This window comes from Dasypus novemcinctus, chromosome 11 (assembly GCF_030445035.2).
Source record: "Dasypus novemcinctus isolate mDasNov1 chromosome 11, mDasNov1.1.hap2, whole genome shotgun sequence".
Lineage (NCBI taxonomy): Eukaryota > Metazoa > Chordata > Mammalia > Cingulata > Dasypodidae > Dasypus > Dasypus novemcinctus.
The window spans coordinates 100,879,217-100,905,142 of record NC_080683.1 but is presented as its reverse complement, the minus strand read 5'-3'; the positions used below and the strand labels follow the sequence as shown (position 1 = coordinate 100,905,142).

The 25,926-nt window shown below is 38.7% G+C and overlaps 1 protein-coding gene across 2 annotated transcripts in view; it reads right to left on the bottom strand.

Annotated features, from left to right (window-relative positions):
• CLVS2 (clavesin 2) overlaps positions 1 to 25,926 on the bottom strand; it is a 106,402-nt gene that overhangs the window by 65,803 nt on the left and 14,673 nt on the right. For both annotated transcript variants that reach the window (XM_058307357.2, XM_058307358.2), the window contains one exon: positions 17,056 to 17,230. In XM_058307357.2, the coding sequence (XP_058163340.1) occupies positions 17,056 to 17,230 (175 nt within the window). The remainder of the gene's footprint in view (positions 1 to 17,055; positions 17,231 to 25,926) is intronic.

Sequence of the window (25,926 nt, the reverse complement as noted above, 5' to 3'; positions counted from 1 at the left end):
TGCAGCAAATAGACACAGAGAACAGACAACCGGGGTGGGGGGAAAGGGGAGAGAAATAAATAAATAAATCTTTTTAAAAAAATGACGGAGAGTTCAAAATATTCACAGATAAACAGAAATTAAAAGAGTATGCCAACAAGAACTCCGCCCTTCAAGAAATACTAAAGGGAGTTCCGCAGGAAGAAAAAAAAACATAAGAAAGGCAGAGTTGGAGGAGAGTGTAAGAGCGACAAAAAAGACAAAAAGAGAAGGAAAAAAACAAACAAAATATGACAAACACAAGTCCAAACAAAATACGGCTAACATAAATAATTCCTTGAAAGTAATAACACTGAATGTCAATGGATTAAACTCACCTGTCAAAAGATTCAGACTGGAAGATTGGATAAGGAAATATGACCCATCCAAATGCTGTCTACAAGAAACACATCTTAGACCCAGGGATTCAAGGAAGTTGAAAGTGAATGGCTAGAAAACAATCTTACAAGCAAACAATAATTTAAAAAAAGGCAGGAGTAGCTATATTAATATCAGACAAAATAGACTTTAAATATGAAACAAATTGTGAGAGACAAAGATGGATACTACATATTAGTGAAAGGGATAATCTTTCAAGAAGAATGAACAATCATAAATATTTATGCTCCTAACAACGGCGCCTCCAAATACAGGAGGCAAACACTGGAAAAACTAAGTGAAAGAATAGATGCCTCTACAATTATAGTGGGAGACTTTAATACACCACTATCAACTTTGGACAGAACATCTCAAAAGAGAACCAATAAAGAAACAAAAACTTTGAACAGTATATTAGAGGAGCTGGACCTAATAGACATATACAGCTCATTACACCTGAATAAAGGAGGATATACATTTTTCTCAAGTGCACATGGATCATTCTCCAAGATAGACCATATGCTAGACCACAAAGAAAGGCTCAACAAATTCAGAAAGATCAAAATCATACAAAATAATTTTTCTGACCACAGTGGAGTGAAGCTGGAAATCTGCAAAGGCCAGAGGCCCAGATTACACACCAAGATATGGAAATTAAACAGCACACTCTTAGAAAAACAGTGGGTTGAAGAGGAAATCTCAAAAGAAATTAATAACTACCTTGAAACTAATGAAAATGATAACACAACATACCAAAACTTATGGGATGCAGCAAAAGCAGTACTGAGAAGGAAATTTATAGCCATAATTTCATACAGCAAAAAAGAAGAGCTAAAATTGAAGAACTAACTGCACACTTGGAGGAATTAGTGAAAAAAAAACAACAAAGTAACCCCAAAGGAAGAAGAAAGAAAGAAGTAACAAAGATAAGAGCAGAACTAAATGAAATAGGAAATAAGAAAGCACTTGAAAAGATAAACCAAACCAAGAGCTGGTTCTTTGAGAAGATCAATAAAATTGACAAACCCTTAGCTAGACTAACGAAGAAAAAAAAGAGAGAAGATGCAAATACACAAAATAAGAAATGAGAAAGGAGATATCACCACTGACCCCACAGAAATAAAGACTATCATAAGAGGATACTTTGAAAAACTATATTCCAACAAAAATGACAATTCAGAGGAAATGGACAAATTCCTAGAAACACATAAGCAGCCTATATTGATGAAAGAAGAAATTGATGGTCTCAACAAACCAATCACAAGTAAAGAGATAGAATCAGTCATTAAAAACCTCCCAACTAAGAGCCCAGGGCCAGACGGCTTCACAGGTGAATTCTACAAAACATTCCAGAAAGAACTAACGTCAATCTTGCTGAAACTCTTCCAAAAAATCGAAACAGAAGAAACATTACCTAACTCATTCTATCATGCCAGCATTACCCTAGTACCAAAGCCAAACAAAGACACCACAAGAAAGGAATAGTACAGACCAATTTCTCTAATGAACCTAGATGCAAAAATCCTCAACAAAATACTTGCCAACCATACTCAACAACACTTTAAACGAATTATACACCATGACCAAGTGGGATTCATTCCGGGTATGCAAGGATGGTTCAACATAAGAAAATCAATCAATGTCATATACCATATAAACAGATTGAAGGAAAAAAATCACATGATTATATCTATAGATGAAGAAAAAGCAGTTTTCTTCAAAATACAGCACACATTCTTGATAAAAATGCTGCAAAAGATTGGAATACAAGGAAATTTTCTGAACATGATAAAGAGTATATATGAAAAACCCACAGCCAACATCGTTTACAATGGTGAAATCCTAAAATCTTTTCCTCTAGGATCAGGAACAAGACAAGGATGCCCACTATTACCTCTTCAATTTAACACTGTTTTAGAAGTACTTGCTCGAGCACTGAGGCAAGAACCAGATATAAAAGGCATTCAAATTGGAAAGGAAGAAGTCAAAATTTCATTATTTGCAGATGACATGACCTTATACATAGAAAACCCTGAGAAGTCTACAACAAAGCTTCTAGAACTCATAAATCAGTTTAGTAAAGTCGCAGGTTATAAGATCAATGGGCAAAAATCAGGAGCATTTCTGTACACCAATAATGAGCAAACTCAGGAGGAAATCAAGAAACAAATACCATTTACAATAGTCAATAAAAAAATCAAATACCTAGGAATAAATTTAACTAAAGATGTAAAAAACTTATATACAGAGAACTACACAACTGTTCAAGGAAATCAAAGAAGACCTAAATAAATGGAAGAATATTCCCTGTTCATGGATAGGAGACTAAATATTATTAAGATGTCTATCCTACCAAAACTGATCTACACATTCAATGCAATCCCAATAAAAATCAACACAGCATTCTTTAAGGAACTAGAAAAACTAACTATGAAATTTATTTGGAAAGGAAAGAGGCCTTGAATAGCCAAAGACATATTGAAAAAGAAAAATGAAATTGGAGGAATCACACTACCTGACTTCGAAACATACTACAAAGCTACAGTAGTGAAAACAGCATGGTATTGGCACAAGGAGAGACACACTGACCAATGGAACCCAATTGAGAGTTCTGATATAGATCCTCATATATATAGTCATATAATATTTGATAAAGCCACCAAACCCTCTCAACTGGGAGAGAATGGCCTATTCAACAAATGGTGCCTGGAGAACTGGATATCCATATGTAAAAGAACGAAAGAGGATTACCAACTCACACATTATACAAAAATCAACTCAAGATGGATCAAAACGGACTTTGGCCCAGTGGTTAGGGCGTCCGTCTACCACATGGGAGGTCCGCGGTTCAAGCCCCGGGCCTCCTTGACCCATGTGGAGCTGGCCTATGCGCAGTGCTGATGCGCGCAAGGAGTGCCCTGGTACACAGGGGTGTCCCCCGCGTAGGGGAGCCCCACACGCAAGGAGTGCACCCATAAGGAGAGCCGCCCAGCGCGAAGGAGGGAGCAGCCTGCCGAGGAATGGCGCTGCCCACACTTCCCGTGCCGCTGATGACAACAGAAGCGGACAAAGAAACAAGACGCAGCAAAAAGACACAGAAAACAGACAACCGGGGGAGGGGAGGGGAATTAAATAAATAAAAAAATTAAAAAATTAAAAAAAATTAAAAAAAATTAAAAAACCTAAATATAAGACCCAAGACCAGAAGACTTTGGAAAGCAGTGTAGGGAAGCATCTACAGGACCTTGTAATAGGAAATGGCTTCATGAACTTCACACCAAAAGCACGAGTAGCAAAAGAACAAACAGATAAATGGGACTTCCTCAAAATTAAAGCCTTCTGCACCTCAAAGTAGTTTGTCAAGAAAGTGAAAAGAGAGCCTATGCAATGGGAGACAATACTTGGTACCTGTATATCTGATAGGAGACTTATAACCTGCATATACAAAGAACTCCTATATCTTGAAAATAAAAAGACAAACAACCCATTTAAAAAATGGGGAAAAGATTTAAACAGACACATCTCCAAAGAAGAAATACAAATGGCCAAAAAGCACATGAAAAAATTCTCCAAATCTCTAGCTATTAGGGAAATGCAAATCAAAACCACAATGAAATACCATCTTACTCCCATAAGATTGGCAGCTATGAAAAAAGCAGAAGACTACAAATGCTGGAGAGGATGTGGAAGAATGGGAACACTCATCCACTGCTGATGGGAATGCAGAAAGATCCAGCCATTCTGGAGGACAGTTCGGTGGTTTCTTAAAAAACTAGCTATAGATTTGCCATATGACCCAGCAACTCCACTGCTGAATATATACCCAGTAGAACTGAAAACAAGGACACAAATCAATATATGCCCACCAATGTTCATAGCAGCATTGTTCACTATTGCCAAAAGCTGGAATCAACCCAAATGCCCATCAACAGATGAATGGATAAATAAAATATGGTATATACATACAAAAGAATACTACTCAGCTTTAAGAATGAATACACTACAAAAACACATGTTATAATATGGATGAATCTTGAGAACCTTATGTTGAGTGAAGCAACCCAGGCATTGAAGGACAAATACTGCATGACCTCAATGATATGAAATAAGTAAACCAAGCTACCTCAGAGAGCTAGAGACTGGATGATAGGCTTAAGGAAATTGGGGGGTAGAGGAAGGATGTAAGCTGACACCTACATGGGCGAAATCTATGATAAGCTGGAGGTAAGTATTTGTACAAAGAAGGGATAAAATGGGGGCATAGGGTTACCTTTGGGTGGGGCTTTGCAGGCTTGAGGGGGGCTACGGATGGGAGGAAGGGTAATAGTGCCCAAGAAATTGGGGGGAGGGCTGGGGAACATACGATCATAGGAGATTGTCAGGTATTTAGTTGAGAGTATAATGCTGAGAAAACATTTTCAAAAATATAATAAGGAAGGTTACCTGTCTAAGATGCTTAAAGGGGATAATCTGATGCAGGACAGGCTTCTTGGAAGTGTGTGAGTGCTCACTTTGCCATAGTGGATTATATCATTGGACAGAAACCCACATAATGAGAGTGAAGGTATACCCACATCCTGGAGAGGACGGATGTTCTCAAATAGAGGGAATTATATCTCTCGAGAGAAATGGTGGCTCCCAATGCATTAGGACAGTTGAGCATATCATGCCTTCAACACCGATGCAAGTATCTCTGAACATGACCCTTCAAGCAATGAAGATTGACTGTCACTGTGGGCCCTGAAGGGAGGGAGAAAGCGGTATTGAATAGATGGAATCAATGTAACTGGGTGGGCAATAGAAGTGTTCGTAAGATTATGCAAGGATGGACATAAGACATGTTAAATTACACCAAAAATGTATAGGGGCTGATAGGCTAAAATGTAAATCATAATGTAAAATATAAGATAATTAAAACTTTGGAAAATTTTATAGTCTAAAATATAAACCACAATGTAAACCCAAATGTTACTTTGTTTGAAAGCTATTGTCTCAATATCTGTACATCAGTTTCAGTAAATATAGTATGAACATGTAAAACAATTATTGCTGCGGAAGAGAAAAGGATTTTATGTTGGATATGTGGAATACTGTATATTGTATATATAAATTACTGTGATCTATAACTTCTGTGAAGTTAAGCTTAATAATTAGGTAAAGAAAAAAGAAAAAGAAAAGATGTAGACACTGAGGAAAAGACGGAAGAAGTTGCCTTGCCAATTGCATACAGGGCAACACTTATTGCAGTGATGGAAGGCAAAATATCAAAAACAAAGCTTTTGCATTTTTTAATTTTTTGATACCCCAATTTATTTTTACCTTAATTTTTCTAAATTAATACGTATTTCATATCTAACCTTTAAACTCATCACTATATTCCATTTTACTATTAATGGAACCTGGCAATATATTGGGCTTCATTTTTGAAGAGAGGTTCAACAATGGCAGGGGAGGAATACTGGTGTGGGATGTTATTGACAGGGGACACATGGTTGGCAGGGAGTTCTCCAGGGCATATATCCAGGGTACATAAAAATGTCTGGATATTTTCATAGTGGTTACAATTAAAAACAACAACTGAGGGAGTGCTGAGTTCCTAGCCAGGGGAGCTCTATCACAGTCCCTAAAGGAACAGCAACAATCCCCCAAGTGCAATGGCAAAGACCAAAAAAGAAGGAAGATCCAACAATGAGCCCTTGATACTAATGACTATGCTTGTGAGCCTGTGCACCTGAAATAAGAACAAGGCCTAGAGCTGCAGGGTGCCTAAGAGTTACCTCCTGAGAGCCTCTGTGTTACTCAAATGTGGCCAGTCTCAAAGCCAAACTCAGCATGTAAATGTGTTGCCTTCCCCCCAGCGTGGGACGTGACTCCCAGATATGAGCCTCCCTGGCACCAAGGGATTACTACCAAGTACCAGCTGATGATGTAACTAGAAAATGACCTTGAATAAAAGGGTCAACTCAGACAAGCAGAATATCTCAGTCTACATATAATATCAGGAGTTAAAAATGCTTTTTGACCTGAATAAAAGGGGGAAATGGAAAGGACAAATGAGTTTATATGGTAGTGAGTCTCCAAAAAGAGCTGGGATGTTATCAGAGGGGTTGCCCTTATGCACACCTAAGCAGAGTCCCGGAGACAGATAAAAATAGATGTAACCCCAAGTATTGGTTCTTCTGAGGGCTGCAGAGACCCACAAGTTCTATGATCATGGCAGATGGAGTTCAGTGCCATGTCATTTGGCCTTACTTTGGAGTTTGCGTTTCTGTGTGATGGAGCTGAACTCAGATGTGATCTTTGTCCACAAGCCTCTCCTGTTACTTTTACCGGAACTGTAGTTGGTGCTGGGGTTTAATGTATACAGGGGACCTGAATCTCTGGATTGACCATGTGATAGCCAGGCCTCAACAGACTTGCAACTCCTACACTCTGGTTTATTGGACTTACCCCACTTAGCTAACATAGAGGTGAAGGTCAACCACCACACCAGGGAGCCAAGAGTGCCTAGAACTGAAAGCAGCAGATTGCATCCAATATCCATGTGTAATCTAAGCCCCCTCTTGATATAGATGTGGAATGGACATGGCCATTCTAGGGTCCACAAGATGGAGGAATAGAGAATGGATTAGAGTGGACTTACCGATATTCTATTCATGAACTATTGTGATTAATAATCGAAAAAAAATGTGGCACTGGTGTGGAGACAATGGCCATGGTGGCTGCTGGGGGTAGGGAGTGGGAGGAAGAGATGTGATGTGGGGGCATTTTCGGGGGTTGGAGTTGTCCTGGGTGGTGCTGCAGGGACAGTTACCAGACATTGTATGTCCTCCCATGGCCCACTAGGTGGACTGTGGGAGAGTGTGGGTTATGGTGTGGACTACTGATCATGAGGTGCAGAGATGTATTCACCAAATGCAATGAATGTCTCATGATGATGGAGGAGGTTGTTGTTATGGGGGGAGGAGTGGGGTGAGGGAGGAGGGGGGTATATGGGGACCTCATATTTTTTTAATGTAACATTTTAATGTTTAATGTTTAATGTAACATTTTTAATGTAACATTTAATGTTACATTAAAAAAATATAGAGAAAAAAAAAGACCCAATATCATTCAGTTGAGCCACATCTTAATTAAAATAACATCTTCAAGAGGTCGTATTTGCAATGGCTTCACATCCACAGGAATATGGATTAGGATTAAGAACAGGTTTAATTTTTTTTATTCTTTATTTTCTTTTAAATGTTACATTAAAAAAATATGAGGTCCCCATATACCCCCCATCCTACCCACCCCACCCCTCCCACATCAACAACCTCTTCCATCATTGAGGCACATTGACTGCATCTGGCAAACACATTCTGGAGCACTGCTGCACCACATGGACAGTGGTCCACATTGTAGTCCACACTCTCCCCCAGTCCACCAAGTGGGCCATGACAGGACACACAACATCCAGCATCCATCCCTGCAGCACCACCTAGGACAACTCCAAATCCTGAAGATGCCCCCATACCACATCTCTTCTCCCGTCTCCCTACCATCAGCAGCCACCATGGCTACCCTCTCCACATCACTACTACAATTTCTTCCCTTACTAATAACAATAGTTCCCCAGCAGAACACCAGTAAGTCCACTCTAATCCATGCTCTATTCCTCCAACCTGTGGACCTTGGCATGGTAATGTCCAATCACCCTCTAAATCAAGAGGGGGCTTAGATTCCACATGGATGATGGTTGTAATTCTCCTACTTGCAGCTGTAGGCATTCTTGGCTCCCTAGTGTGATGGTTGACCCTCTTCAACTCCCTGTCAGCTGACAAGGGTAAGACACAGGTTTAATTTTGGGTACATCATTGAAGTTGAGCAGAAAGACCTTGGAAATCACAGTAAATGATGGTAGGGCAACAATGTGGCAGGTATGTGGGTCACTGATCACAAGGAGGAGCACCACCCGCTGATCAGAAACACCTATTTCGACTTTATGCAAGAGATGGTTGAGCCAAGATACACATTTTTAGTTGTGTATTACAGCAGCTATGATTACATTTAGTAGCCATATCTTAATCTCACTCGTGTTAGAATCTTTTTTAATTTCTCTCTCCTTCCCTCCGCACCGCCCCCCCCCCCCGCCCCTAGCTGTCTGCTCTCTGTGTCCATTCACTGTGTGCTCTTCTGTGACCACTTCTATCCTTATCAGTGGCACCAGGAATCTGTATTTCTTTTTTTGTTGCATCATCTTGTTGTGTCAGCTCTCCATGTGTGCGGCACCATTCTTGGGCAGGCTGCATTTTCTTTTTGCTCTGGGCAGCTCTCCATACCAGGCGCACTCCTTGCGCGTGGGGCTCCCCTACATGGAGACACCCCTTTGTGGCACAGCACTCCTTGCACACATTAGCGCTGTGCATGGGCCAGCTCCACACCAGTCAAGGAGGCCTGGGGTTTGAACTGTGGACCTTCCATGTGGTAGGCGGACACATTATCCATTGGACCAAGTCCGCTTCCCCATGTTAGAGTCTTAACTGACTGGGGGCTTTCATAATGCACTTGACTTCTGGCCATAGTAACACATTGCTATTAACTGTGCATCCAATAGCAGTCCAAAATGAATCCCAGGAGGTACTGCTTTTGTGAGTTTGTTATGGTTTTCTCCAATTGCAGGTGAGAAGAAAACAAAGTCACTAAAAACAGCTCCTGTGAATACCTATTATGAACAATGAAGACTATTTTCATTTCCAGAACAGTCTTAAGAGAATATAGCATGCACGTTACCTATGGATGAGAAAGAGGAATCACCATTCACCTTCAAGATTCTGGAACATGGTACCAGAATTTTAAAATATAAGAAGACATCTAAACCCAGATACTTAAATCTTTGGTCTGTTCATTAGCCAGCGGAGCCCTGAATCTCAGCAGAGTGACAGCAAACACTTACTCTCCCAGGACAACTATAAAGGATGATGATGGACAATCCCCATCCCAAAACACAGAGTATCTACAACTGCAAGCAAAACAGCTCCTTCCACGTGTCCGATAAGATCTAAACCCCTCTCAGTCTGATGCAGAGTGGGCATCACCATCCCCAAATCCTCAAGTTTAAGGAATGAATAAACCTAAGGGTGAAATGCAAACATGGACCAAAATACACTTATTATTATTATAGTAAAGGAAGAACTTGTAACATTAATATAAGGTTAGTGGCTCCCAGAGGTTCTGAGGGGGGCAGGAGGGAAAAATAGGTGGAACATAGGGCATTTTAGGGCATAATAATTGTGCTGTATGGTTTTTCAGTGACAGATACAGGCCATTATACATTGTGTCAAAGCTTAAAAAATTATACAGTGCAGGGCGGTGGACTTGGCCCAGTGGGTAGGGCATCTGACTACCACATGGGAGGTCTGCGGTTCAAACCCCGGGCCTCCTTGATCCATGTGGAGCTGGCCCATGTGCAGTGCTGATGCGTGCAAGGAGTGCCCTGCCACACAGGGGTGTCCCCCATGTAGGGGAGTCCCACGTGCAAGGAGTGTGCCCCGTAAGGAGAGCCGTCCAGTGCGAAAGAAAGTGCAGCCTGCCCAGGAATGGTGCTGCACACATGGAGAGCTGACACAACAAGATGATGCAACAAAAAGAAACACAGATTCCCATGCCGCTTACAACAACAGAAGTGGACAAAGAAGACGCAGCAAATAGACACAGAGAACAGACAACCAGGGTTTGGGGCGGGGGAGAGGAAGAGAAATAAATAAATAAATCTTTAAAAAAAAATTATACAGTGCAAAGTGTAAACTATAATGTAATTTATAGACCATGGTTAGTAGCAATGTTTCAATATTTGTTCATCAATTGTAACAAATGTATCATACTCATTTAAGATGTTATTAATAGGGGAAAATGTGGGAGGGGGAGAGGGTGGGGTATATGGGATTCCCCTATATTTTCAAAGTAACTTTTCTGTAATTTAAAACTTCTTTAAAAATCAAGTTTAAAAAAAAGAAGACACCTGAAATTGAGATTTCAGAAGATTTTAATTCAGTGCCCATGAGGCTACACTTAGGAAGGTGAAACGACTAAACATCTAAATGATAAGCATGTCAATTTCATCAGCATCTATAAAGAAACCTGGTGCCATAAGGGTTCTAAACTAACTGTTTAAGGAGTAAAGGAATGTTCATTTCTGCAAATTTGAGTTTAAGAGAGTGAAAAAAATGAAGTTCTCCAGGTAAAGAAGGATATAACAAGATATATTTACATTACTGTCAAAACGAATAAGAGAACTTGTGCTTACTCATCTTTTTTGTTCTTTAATTAAGGACATGTCTAAACAGAGCCAAGACAATGAAATAGAGAACACCTCATATAGTCCACTCAGTTTTTCATTATAGATAATTACTTTCCGTCCATTAATCATTATCTCAATGACTCAGGCCCCTAAAAAATGTTATATTGCTTTTGTTCCTTTTTTTCCTTGCTTCAATTATTTGGCCATTTGAAGCAAAATGAGACCTGGCCTCTTTTTCAGTGGTTGGAGGTGTAGACGTATTAAATTTTATGTCTAAATTACTTAAACTCTCCACTTTGAGTCATTAAGAATGTACTAAGTAACTGTAGGGCATTCATCTCTTTATTTTTACCATGGTTGACACCTATTTCCTAGGCCTAGGAAATTCATTTCAGCTGCAAATGAAAAGAAATGAACAGCAATAGCTATATATATATGTATGTATTTATGCAAACCAAACTAGCCCATTATCAAAGATTATATAATACTCAGCCTGGTGTCTGAACTGAATTATATATATAGCTTTTACATGCCTATTGTTAGCTTTTAAGAAAGACTTACCACATTCTACTTCTGAAGCCCAAATCTTTCATCCAAAAACACCACTCTCTCACACCATGAAATAAAGCAGCGCTAGGGTTTTCACTCATTTTGTTTTAGGTTAAGTAACAACTGAAAAGAGTCACAATTAGCTCAGACAGCTATGCATGTGATAAAAATTTCACTTTCTTTTTAACCCACTGTGCTTGTCACCATTTCTCAATATGGTTCTTCCTGTGCATACACAATGTGGAAATAAATGCTCCCACCAGCCTGCTGTCTGAATGAAAGATGCTCCATGAGACTGTGTGTTCATCTTCAAAAAGATGTGAGTTGTGTCAGCCCCCTCCCATCAAAGCACCATAAGTTTAAAAGGACCTTGTGTACTACTATGTATTTCTGCTATTGCCTAGAGAGTTAAAAACCTGAAAAATATTGGCAGGTTAACAACTGTTACAAAGAACACTCTTGTGAAGTACATACTCCTTTTGTTTTATGATGAATTCCTATTGTACCCAGTATCTCACTGAGTTCCTTTTTACATTCTCCTTTAACCACCCTAAACACACACACACACACACACAGCATGCAACCTCAAAGCTACCAGAAACAACAGGTAGGATGTGGAGGACTGAATAAGCTAACGCTAGGCTGAAGTTAAAGGAGCTCCTCATCTGCCAGCCTTAGACAGAGGTATTTCAAGGCATTAGCATGTACTCAGTTTTTGGCAAGATTCCCTGGATAAGACTGAGCTTCCAAACAATCAGCGCCAGAAAGGATAGCAACACTTTTCTCCCTTCCACATGAATGACCAGAGCTCTCAGAGATAGCAGATTGGTGGCTGCTGGTAGCACTGGGCCCTTGAGTCAAAGAAAGGGCCAGCATTAAGTGCTGTGAATTGATTACATGCTCTCTATTCTTTCACAAGTCCTATTTATTAAGGACTCTTACAACATCTGGCACTGTTGATGGGACTTGGAGGTGTCTCGGCATCTGAGCCTTATGTAGCAATTCAAAGAGCTCTTCAGTTCCTTGTTACAGCTAAACCCCTTGCCAGCAAGCCATGCCTTGACTACATGATGTACTTTTCAGCAGATGGAGTTTGGGGATTCCTGGTGAATTATGAAAGCAAAAGCAGAGATATACCAGGACAAAGCTGAAGGGAAATAACATAAATATATCCACAGGGCAACAAACAAAACAGGTAACATTAGGATAAGTTAAGAAATTCACAAAGGAGAGAGTCTGGATTTGAAAAACAGAGTTTTTCATTACTAAAGAGTTTTAAGATGGCAAGGCTTTACAAGAAAAATAATATAAAAATAGTGCAAACCAAAAAAAACAAAAATTAAGAGCACATCATTTCACTTTAAATGCAAATAGAGTCTGGGTTGTTTCAGGTATTTCCAAACATTTTATGTTTTAACTGGCTTCCCAGGCAGCTATTTTAGCATCTCCAAGTCACATTCATTTAATCTTGTATTGATTTTCTTAGATGCTTCCTGTTTCTATGACAAACTAATCAATTAACTTCTTGTAAGTAGCAAGACAATTTTCTCTTGTGTCTTTTTTCAAATGAAGCCTGAATTCCTTCTTTACAAAAAATATCTGATATTGCCCCTTATGCATCAAAGAACTACATTTTAAGAGTAAAAATGGTGGATATCTTTCATTTTATGAAAACTTTTGAATATTCTGCACAAAGAAAGCATACAGAATTGTATGGCTCAATATTATGATTAGTTTATCAGTGTGTGGTTGTGTTGATAAAAATTTTCTTTAGCTATCAGCAAAAAAAATAAAAGTGGCTTTCCCTTGGTCTGAATGTTTTATCACAGAGAACTGGGAGGCTGGTGATCAATTAAGGAAGCAGATCACTGGGAGGAAGAAAATGGTTCAGTCACTTGGTGTCAAAAAAAAAAAAAGTGCAAGGCCACAGGCCAGCCAGCCATTTATGTCTTATTCTTTAATTACACTTATCTATCCCAATCATAAAAAAATTGAGCTGTATTAAAATAGGATTTGAGAGTGAGTGGGGAAATGACTATAACCTCAGCCTCTCACATTTTCTTGGGGACAGCCCTGGAGACAAGAGAAACAACAAAAGTCAGGAAAGACATTCCTGAAGTTTCATTTCCTGTCCTATAAAATGGAACTGATATAACTGCCTTACGGGGAGTTTGAGGGTTCTCTGGCACAAACCCTTTCTTCTTCCTATCCAAGTCCATTCTTCTACCACAGATATCTTTCCAGAGCAGAGGAGTGGTCAGACTACTCAACTCTCCTAAACCACTTCACGTCTGGAGAGCACAGGTCAAACCATCATAGAAAACCATCCTCTACCTCATTCAACCAGGTTTTTCAGGCTTATCTCTGGTCATTAGCCTCAAAGTAAACCTCATTCTAGCCACCTCAGTACAGACTCGGTTATTTTCAACCCTTCTAGCAAGGTGCTGGTTCAAAGTACCTCCCCTGTGACCCTGCTTCAAATGCCCTTCCTTTCTTTATTTACTTAGCAAACTCTTCCTCATGATCCAGAATATCTCCAAAATCACCACCTACTCAGCTGTGCCTGGAGCTTCTCCCAAAAGAAACAAACATAAGTAAAATTCACATTTTTTATTTGACTTCCAATGTGAAAATGTAACTTACTTGGCACCTAACATAAGAATATCTAGATTCCATTTAACCACAGAAGGAATAGAAAAAAATACAACCTGTGTAGCTACCATCTATGAACCAAATACAAAACATGGTGCTACTGAGAGTCACAAAGTCAATCAACCTTAATTATGCACAATTTGGTAAGTCGCTAAACTGTGAGAAAAGAGCATGCATCCAGAAAAATGTGCCACCAGAAAAATGAGCTGATCTACTATTTTAATCATTGCTACCGCTTGCTAGGTGCAAGATGCATGTATATTTTGTTTCTAATACAATAATTACTCAAAATTGTCATTATGGAGCCAATTTTATAATTGAAGAGACAGAGATTCAAACAGCTTAAGTAATTTGCCCCAGTATTTAATAGGTAGCATGGTTGCCAGCCAAACCTATGTGTGCTTGCTTCTGAAGCCATTTCAAACTTCCACACAATCTCTCAATGGCTTTGTGCTATGGTCAAATGTGGGCCTAAAGCAACTGTCTATATATCTTTATTCAAAATGCCAGGTGCTATTGCTATCCAGGTCACTTAAAATACTTTTTTCTTGATTAAAAGGGGGGTTTGTGTGTAGATGGACAGCTATCTCAAGATGAAGGGGGAGGGGCCTCTTAAAACATTGTCACATCCTGTTCATCATGAGTAAAATAAGTTACCTCTCTGGCACTAGACCTACTGGTAGTGTTTCTTATTTTTGGTTCGACTCCTTAGAATATGTACAGATATTTTTTTGCCTTAATAAAAATCAACACATTATAGCAAAATTATGGCTTGATATAAGTTACCACTGAGTTATTAAAAATATTCTGTCTCTTAATTTCCCTGGCTGGTTAGATAGAAGGGGTTGGTTATTACAGTGGTACTGGCAGTCTTGGTGATGGTGGTAGTTGGGCTTAACAGCCTAAAATTGTGAATATATCTTTACTTTAAATATTTTGTGATGCTACATTAACCTTGAAAAATGTTTATTCATGTTCTGAATGAAACACACAGCAATGCACAATAATATACCTCCTACAGCTGATGCAAAGTAAAAGAGGCACTTGATTAGAAAAGTGGGGAAATGTCACTTCAATATGAGACTGAACATGAAATCATGCATGTCACACGGGACATTTTTACTACATCTTATATTCCTATTCAGAACTACCACTGTGTTTAGATATAGATAGATCAGAACTAGAGCTAGAGCTTGGCTAGAGATAGAGATAGATAAAGGCATAGACATAGATAGATATATAGTATTAAACAAAAAAATCTATTTGAACTGGAGAAAACTTGTATTTAAAAATTAGTAACTTGCCAAATTTATTCCCAGGAAGATACCTTCTCTTTTCAGTACCTTCACAATGGGCATACAGGAGGAATCAGCCCTGTTTATTCAGCCCATGTCCTGGATGAAAGAAAGGGACTGAGATGTTTGTGAGGACTCAAAACAGTTCCATCTGTGCAGTTAGTATAGGTCCGTGGAGGGTGGGGAGTCCTTTTTCTCTCTAGACACAAGCGTGGAGGTGTAGCTCCTGCTGTGCTCACACCTAGCACCTAAAGAAGTTGTCTTGACAGTGGCCATAGCTAATGGAGACCTTCTTAAACATGGTGACAATTGGTTCCCCTGCAATGACTTGTCACGTTACTATTAAATAACTCCATAAAGGGTGTAGGTTGGCAAACAGCAGGTCCATCATCGAGGATTAAAATCGCTTAGGGGATAGTATGGGTTCTCTAGTCCTTAGGCAGCTGAAGGCCTGGTAAATGCAAATAGTAGACTTGGAGTTAAAGAGGGATAAAAATTCTAACAGGCTAGGTTATCATTCCATGTTAAGTGGCTGTTGGTAAGAAATTTTCTGTACAAACTGAAGAACACTTTATACATTCACAGCAATAGGGTGCAAAAAGGATTGAATTCACACAATGTAAGCATTTCCGAACATGCCCCATTGTATTCCCTCTCCCAACCCTTACTAATTCTCTGTGGAATCAAAAAATGTGTTGTTCAAGATAAGACAGGAGCAAGCCTGACTCACAGAAGCAAGTCAGGGAGGCTGCCACCTAGAAAAACCCACCCAGAGAAAAAGAATCAATGCATCTTACTAACTGTAGAGGCAGAAAGCAAACTGAATACAATTTGGTTAAGCTGTCCTGCCACCTGGAGTACCAGCCCTTTTTTAGGGCTCAGCAGCCATCAATATAGGTGCCTGTAGACACAAACAAAATTTACTATGGAGCAGGGATAATTCTGGTTTATTTAACATAAAAAAAAATGCTCAACATCCTGGTGTAATGAATGACAAAAATAAAATTTATTATTCAAAAATAAGTAATATTTTCAGTGGCAGAAGTTAGAAATATTAACTGTTGACTTGCAAATGTATAAAATACATGTACAAAATACATAGAAAAAATAGAGTTGTCACTCAAGATTTAACTTGAAAATCTTTTAAAAATTTTAAAATATATTCCATAAAAACTGTATGCATAGTAGCATGAAGCAAAGGAGGTTTATGAAATGTCATTAAATATTAATTCATTTTCCATTTTATAATTCCCAGTCAAAGAAGATATGATATTCCTACTTAAGTTGCATGTGACTGACAACTCCACACACACCCCAAAGAACCAAAGCCCAATTAAGTAAAAAAAAAAAAAAAAAAGTAATTCAAAACAGTGTTTTTGTATCCTAAAGGCCAAAAACATTCACTGACTTTCTAGCAGTATTTCAGGCAACATGAAGATAATACTGATCAGATCCCAAATTCACCATATTAAATGGAATAATGGAGCAAATATTTAGTTAATTAACTAATATACACAAAAAAGAAAAAGAAACATGAAAATAACCTTTAAATTTCTAAAAAACTAAAATCCAAAAAACGTTGCTTTTTACGATTATCAAGACAAAAGTCCCAGTTTGTCATTCATATTTGTGTTTAAATATGGGGAGGGCTATTGATTTGCCAAGTACCACATCCTCTCATCTAAATAATAAAAGGCCAAATTATTCAGCTTTTCTTCTATAATCCTTCATTCAGTTAGTATTATAATATTTGTGCTTGAAGACTATTTAAAGTATTTGTATATTGTTCTGTAAGAGTTTTTTTAACAGATTAGACAAGAGAAGTTAAACCACTTGATAACGGAAAAGGAAGACCAAGAAACGGAATAATTTGTAAATCTTTACCTGAAGGCCTTCAATAGCTAATCGCAGCATGCTTGGTGTAAGCTTAGAGGCTTGCTTGAAGGTGAAATTACTCCAGTCTATGATCAAAACAAATCCATTCACTTGAAGTTCAGGATCTTCAATCATGGCCTCTAAAGAAAGTAAGATGGCACGCAAAATATCCACCAGGGTGTACCTATCAGCAACGGAAAAATACTGCATTAACTCTGACAACATCTATCAAAGAAACTCTAGAAAGTTTGTAGCACACTAAAAATTCCCTTTATAATATTTCAGGAATTTTGAGATAATTTTGTTTAACAATCTTCCTTTAAGAGTAGGTTTGCTTTATATATATGTTCAAGGGACATTTTAGTGTTTCACATGTATTCTACCAAAACAAACTACAATGTTTTTGAAAATACCAGTTTCATATTTTACAATCTTTTACATTGCCTTCAGGCTTCCCTACAATTTTCTAAAATCACATTTCAACTACTCAAAAAAAAAAAGCAACAAGTGTGGTACTTCTTTTAAATGGCTTAAGAATGCTCTAATGCTCACAGTAATGCTGACATTTTGTTATCTATCTTCTTATTTGAAAATTTTGAGAGTGAGATTTAAAGGAGTGTTACCAATAAACATAACTGTACTTAAATAGCTATGACTAAAAGTGTCAACAGAATTTAATTACTTGGATTGAGTTGATATGATAAGGATAGAAGAAAAGAAAGAATGGCAGGTGGGAGGGAAAGCATAAAAGGGAGATTAAAAAAACAATGGAAAAGTCATGAAAATTTTCTTATAGTGCAAGCCATAAAATTTAGGGATTGAGTCTTTATCTATTTTCATTGCACCTCAGCACACTAAGGGACACTGTAGAAACCAGATAAACGCTTTTTATGTTCCTGTGAAATGAGAATAAGATATATAAGAGAAAAAAACAACAACACAACAACCAATAACAACAAGGGCTAACCCTGGATTAAGTCATTGGTAGTAAGAACAAAGAAACCAAATTTGAGAGGCATTTCAGAGGTGAGATAAACTTGTTAAAATGTGATAATTAGATATGGGGGTTAAGATTGAGGAAAGAGTAAAAGACAGCATACAGATTCTAGCTTCAGAGCCTGGAAAAATGGTAAAATTATTTTTTTAAATCAGTAATGCAAAAAGACAATATAGTTGGGGATGGCTGGAAATTGAGAGTTTTTAATAGACCCATGTTTTGAGAAACATGTAAGATACCCAGAAAGAAACAGTAAATATTTGAAAAAGATAGAACCTAAACTCTGGAGAGAGCTCAAAACGGAAGACTCTGGAACCAAATGCATATAGACCCTCAATTTAAGGAATTGAAGGAGCAAATGTAATCAGAGCTGAGGTAAAATGAGATAATTACTCTAAGAAGTATCCTCAAGAAATCATAGCATTTAGGAGGAATCTGCAAATTTATGAAGGATATTGGCAATTTCAATTTTTGTACAGCCCACATTTCAGGCATTTTCTTCTGAGACATTCAGGTGGAGACGTCCAGGAAAATCTAGAGAAAGGTATCTGGACCTAGGACGATGTGAGATGGGGAGTATAGATTAGTAGAAATCACCAGCATTAGTGGAATGGGTAGTCTCACCAAGGAAAAAAATATGATACAGTGAACATATATGAGGGAGTATTTCTATTTTTGCTTCAAAAAACACTTGGAAGCAAATGGAGAAAGCATAGTAGTTCAGAAAGAAAAAAATAACTGTGGAATTTCAGGAGATTTCTTCCCTTCTCCGAGCCTCATTTCCTCATCTGTCAAATCAGTACTTTGGAATAGAATTTCCTTTAAGACACTGGCAATAAACACACAGTATATACGGTCAGAAAACTTGAAGAAAGCTCTACCCTCACACTCATTAGCTGTGTGGACCTGGACACGTCACTGATTTATAACTCTAAGTCTCAGTATTTCCCTTATCTGAAAAATGGAAGTAGCTGTAACTCTCATTTCATCTCACGAGGGGAGTCAAAGAGATGATGCAGAGGGAAGTATTTGCACAATGCTAGGTATACAGTAGGCATTCAACAAGTGTTGGTTGGAATGCACACACAGCATACATTGAATTTTAACACTTGACCTTGAAATGTAATTTAATGTACAATGCATAGTATAATCATAAGTGGAAAATGTTTGTACATTTTACCCTGAAAGTGGACGATGATTTTTAGGATAAGACAAGGATCAAGCGACTATTTTTAAATCTCTGAAAAGTATATAGGCTATTACAGGCCTAGGGTTGCGGCATTCAAAAATAGTTCCTGAATATCTATGACTGAAAATTTTTGTAAAGCCCTATTATTTATTTTTTTTCTTTAAAACTATGAAAAGTGCACATCTGGGTATCTTTCCTTGACACAAATGGCTGCCCCACCTCCTTGTTAAATATAATGGCCGAGCCCAGTGCTACAACTCAGAGCCCAGGGATCTCACAGACTGGAAAGTTGCAGTAGGAAGGCTGTATTTCTGGTTACAATTCAATGCCCCCAAAAAATCGTTTTAATTTCTGGAATTCATAATGGTGTCATGATAAAAGTAGCATATCCCCAGGACTCTCTTGGAGTGACAACAGAATTTCCTCTCCTCATAAGAGATGAGGAAGGAAAGATTTTCATGCGCACCTACTACAAGATCAGATTTTCAAAGAAAATTAAAAATTAGAAAAGGTCAACTTAGAACGTTCCCCTTATTATGAGGACGACCATTATTTTACCTGTAAGAATACCAAGTAACATTAATACCATAATAACATTAAGCCAAATCTGAGTCTGAAGCCAGATTCGGGAGGATAATGCATTGTACATAATGAGAAGAAACACTGGCTCTTGTAATGGCTGAAAGCAAGAGGTAATTTATTTTAAGTCACAGCCTTGAAGTATGGTTCCCCTAAACTGTGTCAAAATTAGAAGAAAAAATTCTATACATATCCTTATTCCAAAGGAAATAAAACCAGCCGGATCCCAGAATCATCAATGAAGAAAAATGGGTTTGCAAAGTTTTCAAGAGTAAATACAACAAAAATTTTCATTTAATATCTTGTTCCAAGAATAGAATTAAATAACTTTATATAAATTATATTAATTTATAAGTTTAAAAAAGAAACATAAAAATATCCTAGCTAACTGCATTCAAAGCACAGGTCAACCCACTAGACTCACTCCAGCCTTCTGTTGTCAAACACATCATATTACTATTAGCAACTCAGCAGGCCTTCCCAGCCTGGGTATTATTACAAAGAATCTTGCCAAAGTCTGTAAAATATCTTCCAAAGAAGTAATGCATCTATAAATTTTATCCTTTTAGGATCCCTAACATCATTCTCTTCTTTGAAGTTATTTTTAACGTTTATAATTTACAAATTAGAGAGCACTGCAATGAAATATTCCACATCTTCACATTTAGAATGTATGTCACAACTGCATGAGATTTGCCATCACTATTCTTCCCTTGTATGTTGGAAGAAAGCAATAAATAACAAACTAGCACTTCAATGAAGCCCTTGACTCTTGACTGTGCTTCCCAAAATAACATTAAGGAAACCTTGAATCTGAAATCAGCTTTAGGAAGGTGATGTATTGTTTGCAATAAGAAGAATTTCACAACCAGGACAACAGGCTGTGTAGATCACTGCCCTTAAAGCAAATCAAAGGTACTATCCAGCAGGAAAACATCTAATCCTGCTTGAAACTGAATTATAAAATCAGTCTGCCTTACAGAGTGACATACATGTTCATGCACCCATGATTTGGGGCATAATTATTTAACTGAAACAAAGTCTATTTTTAATGGAAAACTTACTATAACAATCAAATATTTTAAAATGGGGATTGTTGCTTGTTTTTCTTATCCCTGCTTGATGTTGCATCTTGAAGAAGTTACTATACCTCACTAAGCCTCTGTTTTCTCTTTATAAAATGGAGGTAATAATAGTTACCTCATAGAGCAGCATGTAAATTACTTATACTTAGTCCAATGCCTAGCACAGAGTAAACACTTAATAAATAATCACTTGTATTATTTCTATCCTTCTACAATCGCATTCTACAGTTGCATTTTGCATTCTTTCAACCTTTTATTCTTAAAATCATAGAATTGTTGTGCAGACCAAAATGGAGTAAAATAATGTATGCAAAGATTTTAATAGTACTTCACACAAAATAGAACTCAATAAGTATTTGCTATAATCAATGGTATTGAAACTCTTTCTTCTATTTCGTTCCAACTTTTTGCCCCCTCACTTTGCTCCTCCACTGGCATCATGTAAGATCTCACTGAGTTACTGAGTCTGCACACATCCCTTTGCCTAGAACAAAGACAACAGTGAAAGCCCCAAATCTGTATCCCAGACCCAGGGCCACTCTTGGCCATCAGCTCATCTTTCCAGCTGCCAGGTGACCATCAGCACCTTGGTGAATCCACCTTATGTGAAACAGTTCTTATTAATGTTAAACAATTCTTAGTGCCATCCAAACCCACTTATTTCTGGGGTTGCCTACACTGATCAATTATTAAAGAATCATAGCCAGATATTCTCTTTCCTTTGTCCTCTACATTTAGTTACCAAGAAAGAAAGAAAAAAAATATTTTTCTTTTCCTTCACTATGCCTTTGCCACCTTACCCTTCCTTTTCATTGGAGTCCCAACTTGACAGCCTTTTTCTCTCTCTCCTCTCTCTTCCAGAAATCCTGCCTGTTTCTGCTTGAAGGCAGAGAAGATTAATCATCTTAAAACTTGTGCATGCCACTACTCCATCATGGCTGGAAACTCCTCTGGTCCCTGAGTGATCTGAGATTCTTGCCCTGCTCACCCACTCACAGGCTCACCCCAGCTGGGAAAGTCTAGCCACAACCATCCCCAAACAAACTGGAGCACTCCTCTGCCATACCTTTACCAACATCTAATGGGGACATGCCTTTTCCTTTTTAATTTACCTAAGTTCTACCTTTCCCTGGAAAAACTTCAAGCTTGACCTCCAATATGAGGCTATCATAACCTGCTGTGTCTACCTCTACCTTTTGATCAGTCTATTCTCCCACCTCTGGAATTCTAATACATTAAATCACTAACGTTCATCCTATGTCTTCAGACATGTAAACTCTTGGCTTAATTCAGTTTCCAACAGAGTTTTCCTATGCAGGAGGGACACAATAATATATGCTAAAATCAAATTTTCCCCAGGGCACTGTATTAATCAGGTTTCTCTCATGAAATAGAACTGAAAGGATACATGTGAGAGACAGAGAGGGTTATTATTACGGGAACTGGCTCACATGACTGGGGGAGTGGCAAATCCAAATTATGGAGGGCAGGCTGTGAGTTGGGAACACTGATGAAAGTTTCAAAGAGTTCTCCAGCAGAAGCTGGCTAGCTGAAATAGAGATAGGAATTCTTCTTTCTGACTGCTGAAATCATAAGTACTCCCTTTAAGGCCTTTAGCTGATTGGATGAGACTTCTCTCATTGCTGAGGCAAACCCCTTAGTTGATTGTAGATGTAATCAGCCATAGATGCAATCAACTGATTGATGATTTAAATCTATGAAATATCCTCACAGTAACAATCAAGCCAGTGCTTGCTTGAACAAACACCTGTACAACATATCCTAGCCATGTTAACATATACAGTTAACTATCACAGTCCATTCCTTGTCCACTTGGCACCCATACATATCTCTTTAAACCATACTTAGTCTCTAAATAAAGAAAATTACATTGTTATACATTTAACTGTCCTGTGTACAACCAGAAACACAGAAGAGAATGCAAATCCTTGGGTCATAGTCACTCTTAAATTTGATATTCTATAACTTAAATTCTAATTTATAAAGTTAATACAACTCAAGTTACATGATAAGGGGATAAGACAGAGATGAAAACACAGAGATTTGCTTTATGTTTATATACAAACATATTCATAACAAAAAAAGAAGAAATACTCATAATGACTACAGTTCTCATTTCTGCAATTGGTCATGTGGTCATAGTTCATACTCATCACTACCTTCTCCCACTACCCATTCCATTTTCTCTCCACTCCAAGCAAGAAGTTCAGCTGGCCATAGTTCTTTGCCTGGTAGGGTGACCCAAACTTTCATTCTTGAAGATTCTGAGCCATTGTTAGTCCTGACTGGGTTGGGTTGTTGTGATTCTCCATTGAATTTAATCACAGGACTTGGTGGTACTAAAAAAGGGGGTCCTAGGGAACTTCCTGTATTCTAGGAAAACTCTTTGTTGCTTTCATTTTGCAGTTGCAGGTCTATTTCCCCTTGATAGTCAGGATCAATCACCCCAGCCAGTACGTAATTCCCTTTGCCTGTTGATTCAGAGGTATAAGGAACCCAAAGTGACCAGCTGGACATCTTAACTTCCAATTCAATGGCATCATTATTGTTTCTCCTGGTGGAAAGACTCCTTCTTTTGGAATTAAGATCTGAAGACCAGCAGAGCTTAAGGTTGCTGGGACAGGAAGCAATAATTTTTCTAGTGGATCACTAAGGGTAATAGTGAGTGGTGCTGCTCCATTTCCACCCCCCTTGATTCTGAGAGTCATGAATCCTGGCAATAGAGAAACAGTACCACAGAATAGATGCTGATTTAGCATACACAGCCTCATGGAGAAAGTTTTTCCAGCTCTGCAAGGTAGTACCTCCTAGTTGATGCTATAGTTACGTCTTCAAAAGGTCATTCCACTGGTCTATCAATCCAGTTGCTTCAGGGGTACATGGTAAGACCAGTAAAATCCATGAGCATGTGCCCATTCTTGCACATCATTTGCTGTGATAAGTAGCATTGCTGTGTGGAATACCATGACGGTAGATAAGACATCTTGTAAGTCTATGGGTGGTAGGTTGGCAGAAGCATTGCTACTAGAAAAGGCAAACCCATATCTGGAGTATGTGTCTATTCCAGTTAGAACAAATTGCTGCCCTTCCAAGATGGAAGTGGTCTAAAGTAATCAGCCTGCTACCTGGTGTCACTTCAGGGAATGATCACTGAGGGACTGATTATTGGTCTCTGCTGATGGAAGAGTAGTCACTCAGCAGTAGCTCTAGCTTGTTTGGCCTTATTGAGTGGATGTCCATATCGCTGATACCATGCATAACCTCCATCCCTACCACCATGGCCACTTTGCTCATGAGCCCTTTGGACAAAGACAGGAGTGGGTGGTGAAAGAGGCAGACTGGTATCCACAGAACAGTCATCATATCCACTTGATTATTAAAATCCTTCTCTATTGAAGTCACCCTCTGATGAGCATTCACCTGGGACACAAATATTTTCATGTTTTCTGCTAACTCAGAAAACATGCCTTTCCCCTGGACTTCTCTGTCACCAATTTTCCAATGATGTTTCTCCAAGCCTCTGACCATCCACTCAAACCTTTGGTGACAGCCCATGAATCAGTGTACAAATGCACTTCTGACCATTTCTCCTTCCAAGTAAAATGTACAACCAGGTGCAATGTTCCAAGTTCTGCTCACTAGGAGGATTTCCCCTCACCACCGTCCCTCAGTGATGTTCCAGGAAGGGGCTGTGTTGTACAGCTGTCCATATTAGGGTAATACCTTTATATCATGCAGAACTTCCTGTAAGTCAGGCAGTTTTCTCTTCCTCAGTTACTTGATCATAGAAAACTCCAAAGGCCATAGCTGCAAGCTGGGAAAGAGAATGTAATGTGGTAGGAGTGGGGGCCATGGGAATTTGGGACATTTTTTGAGTAATTTGTTTGTGTGTGCAGGACCAATTTGAGTCTGATCTCATATATACCACTTTCATTTAACGATGAAGCACTGCTATGCACACCCAACTTTATGTCTTGGTCAGAAAACATCCAGTTAATGATAGGCAACCCAGATCTCACAGTCAGGCTTCTTTATTAAGCATTCAATCTCTACTAAGACCTACTAGCCGGTCAAAAGCTGTTTCTCAAAAGGAGAATAGTTATTTGCAGAGGATGGCAAGGCTTTGCTCCAAAATCCTAAGGGTCTGTCCTGTGATTCTCTTGGTAGGGTTTAGCCAAAAACTCCATTCAGCCTTTCTATTTGCCATTGAAACTTCCAGCACAATTAGATTTTCTAGATCTTATAGCCCATGTGGCAAAGCAGCTTGTAGGGAAGCATGGAGTTGTTATAGAGCCTCCTCTTGTCCCAGTTCCCACTTAAAATTAGCAGCTTTTGAGGAGCAGATGTGGCTCAAGCAGTTGAGCACCTGCTTCCCACATGGGAGGTCCCTGGTTTGGTTCCTGGTGCCTCCTAAAAACAAAAACAAAAAACAAGCAAACAAACTCAGGGGAACTGATGTAGCCTAGTGGCTGAACACCAGTTTCCCACTTACAAGGTCCCAGGTTCAATCCCAGGCCCTGACACCTAAAAAAAAACCACAAAAAACTAGCAGCTTTTAAGGTCAGTTGGTAAATCTGCTGGAGTAGAATGCCCAAGATAGGAATATGTTGCCTCTAAAATTCAAAAAGGCTAACTAGACACTGTGCCTCTTTTGTGGTTTTAGAAGGGACCAGATCAACAGTTTAGCCTTCACCTTAGAGTCTCTCAACAAGCCTCATACCACTGTCCACCTAGATATTTCACTGAGATAGAATTTCCATTTGGTCTTTCCTACCATAATAGCCCTCACACCACAACACAAGGAACCAATGCGGGGAATTCTGGTAGTTGTTGCATATCTCTATGCCAATTATGCATTCCATAACTGGGATAATAACCACAGCATGGGTTCAGGACCCACTGGATGTACATGAGCTAAAATCCCATTGATAACCTGACCTCCAAAAGGCCCTACTCTGACTGGTGTACCACAGTGATGCTTTGGGTAATCTGGAATTGGCAGCATTCAA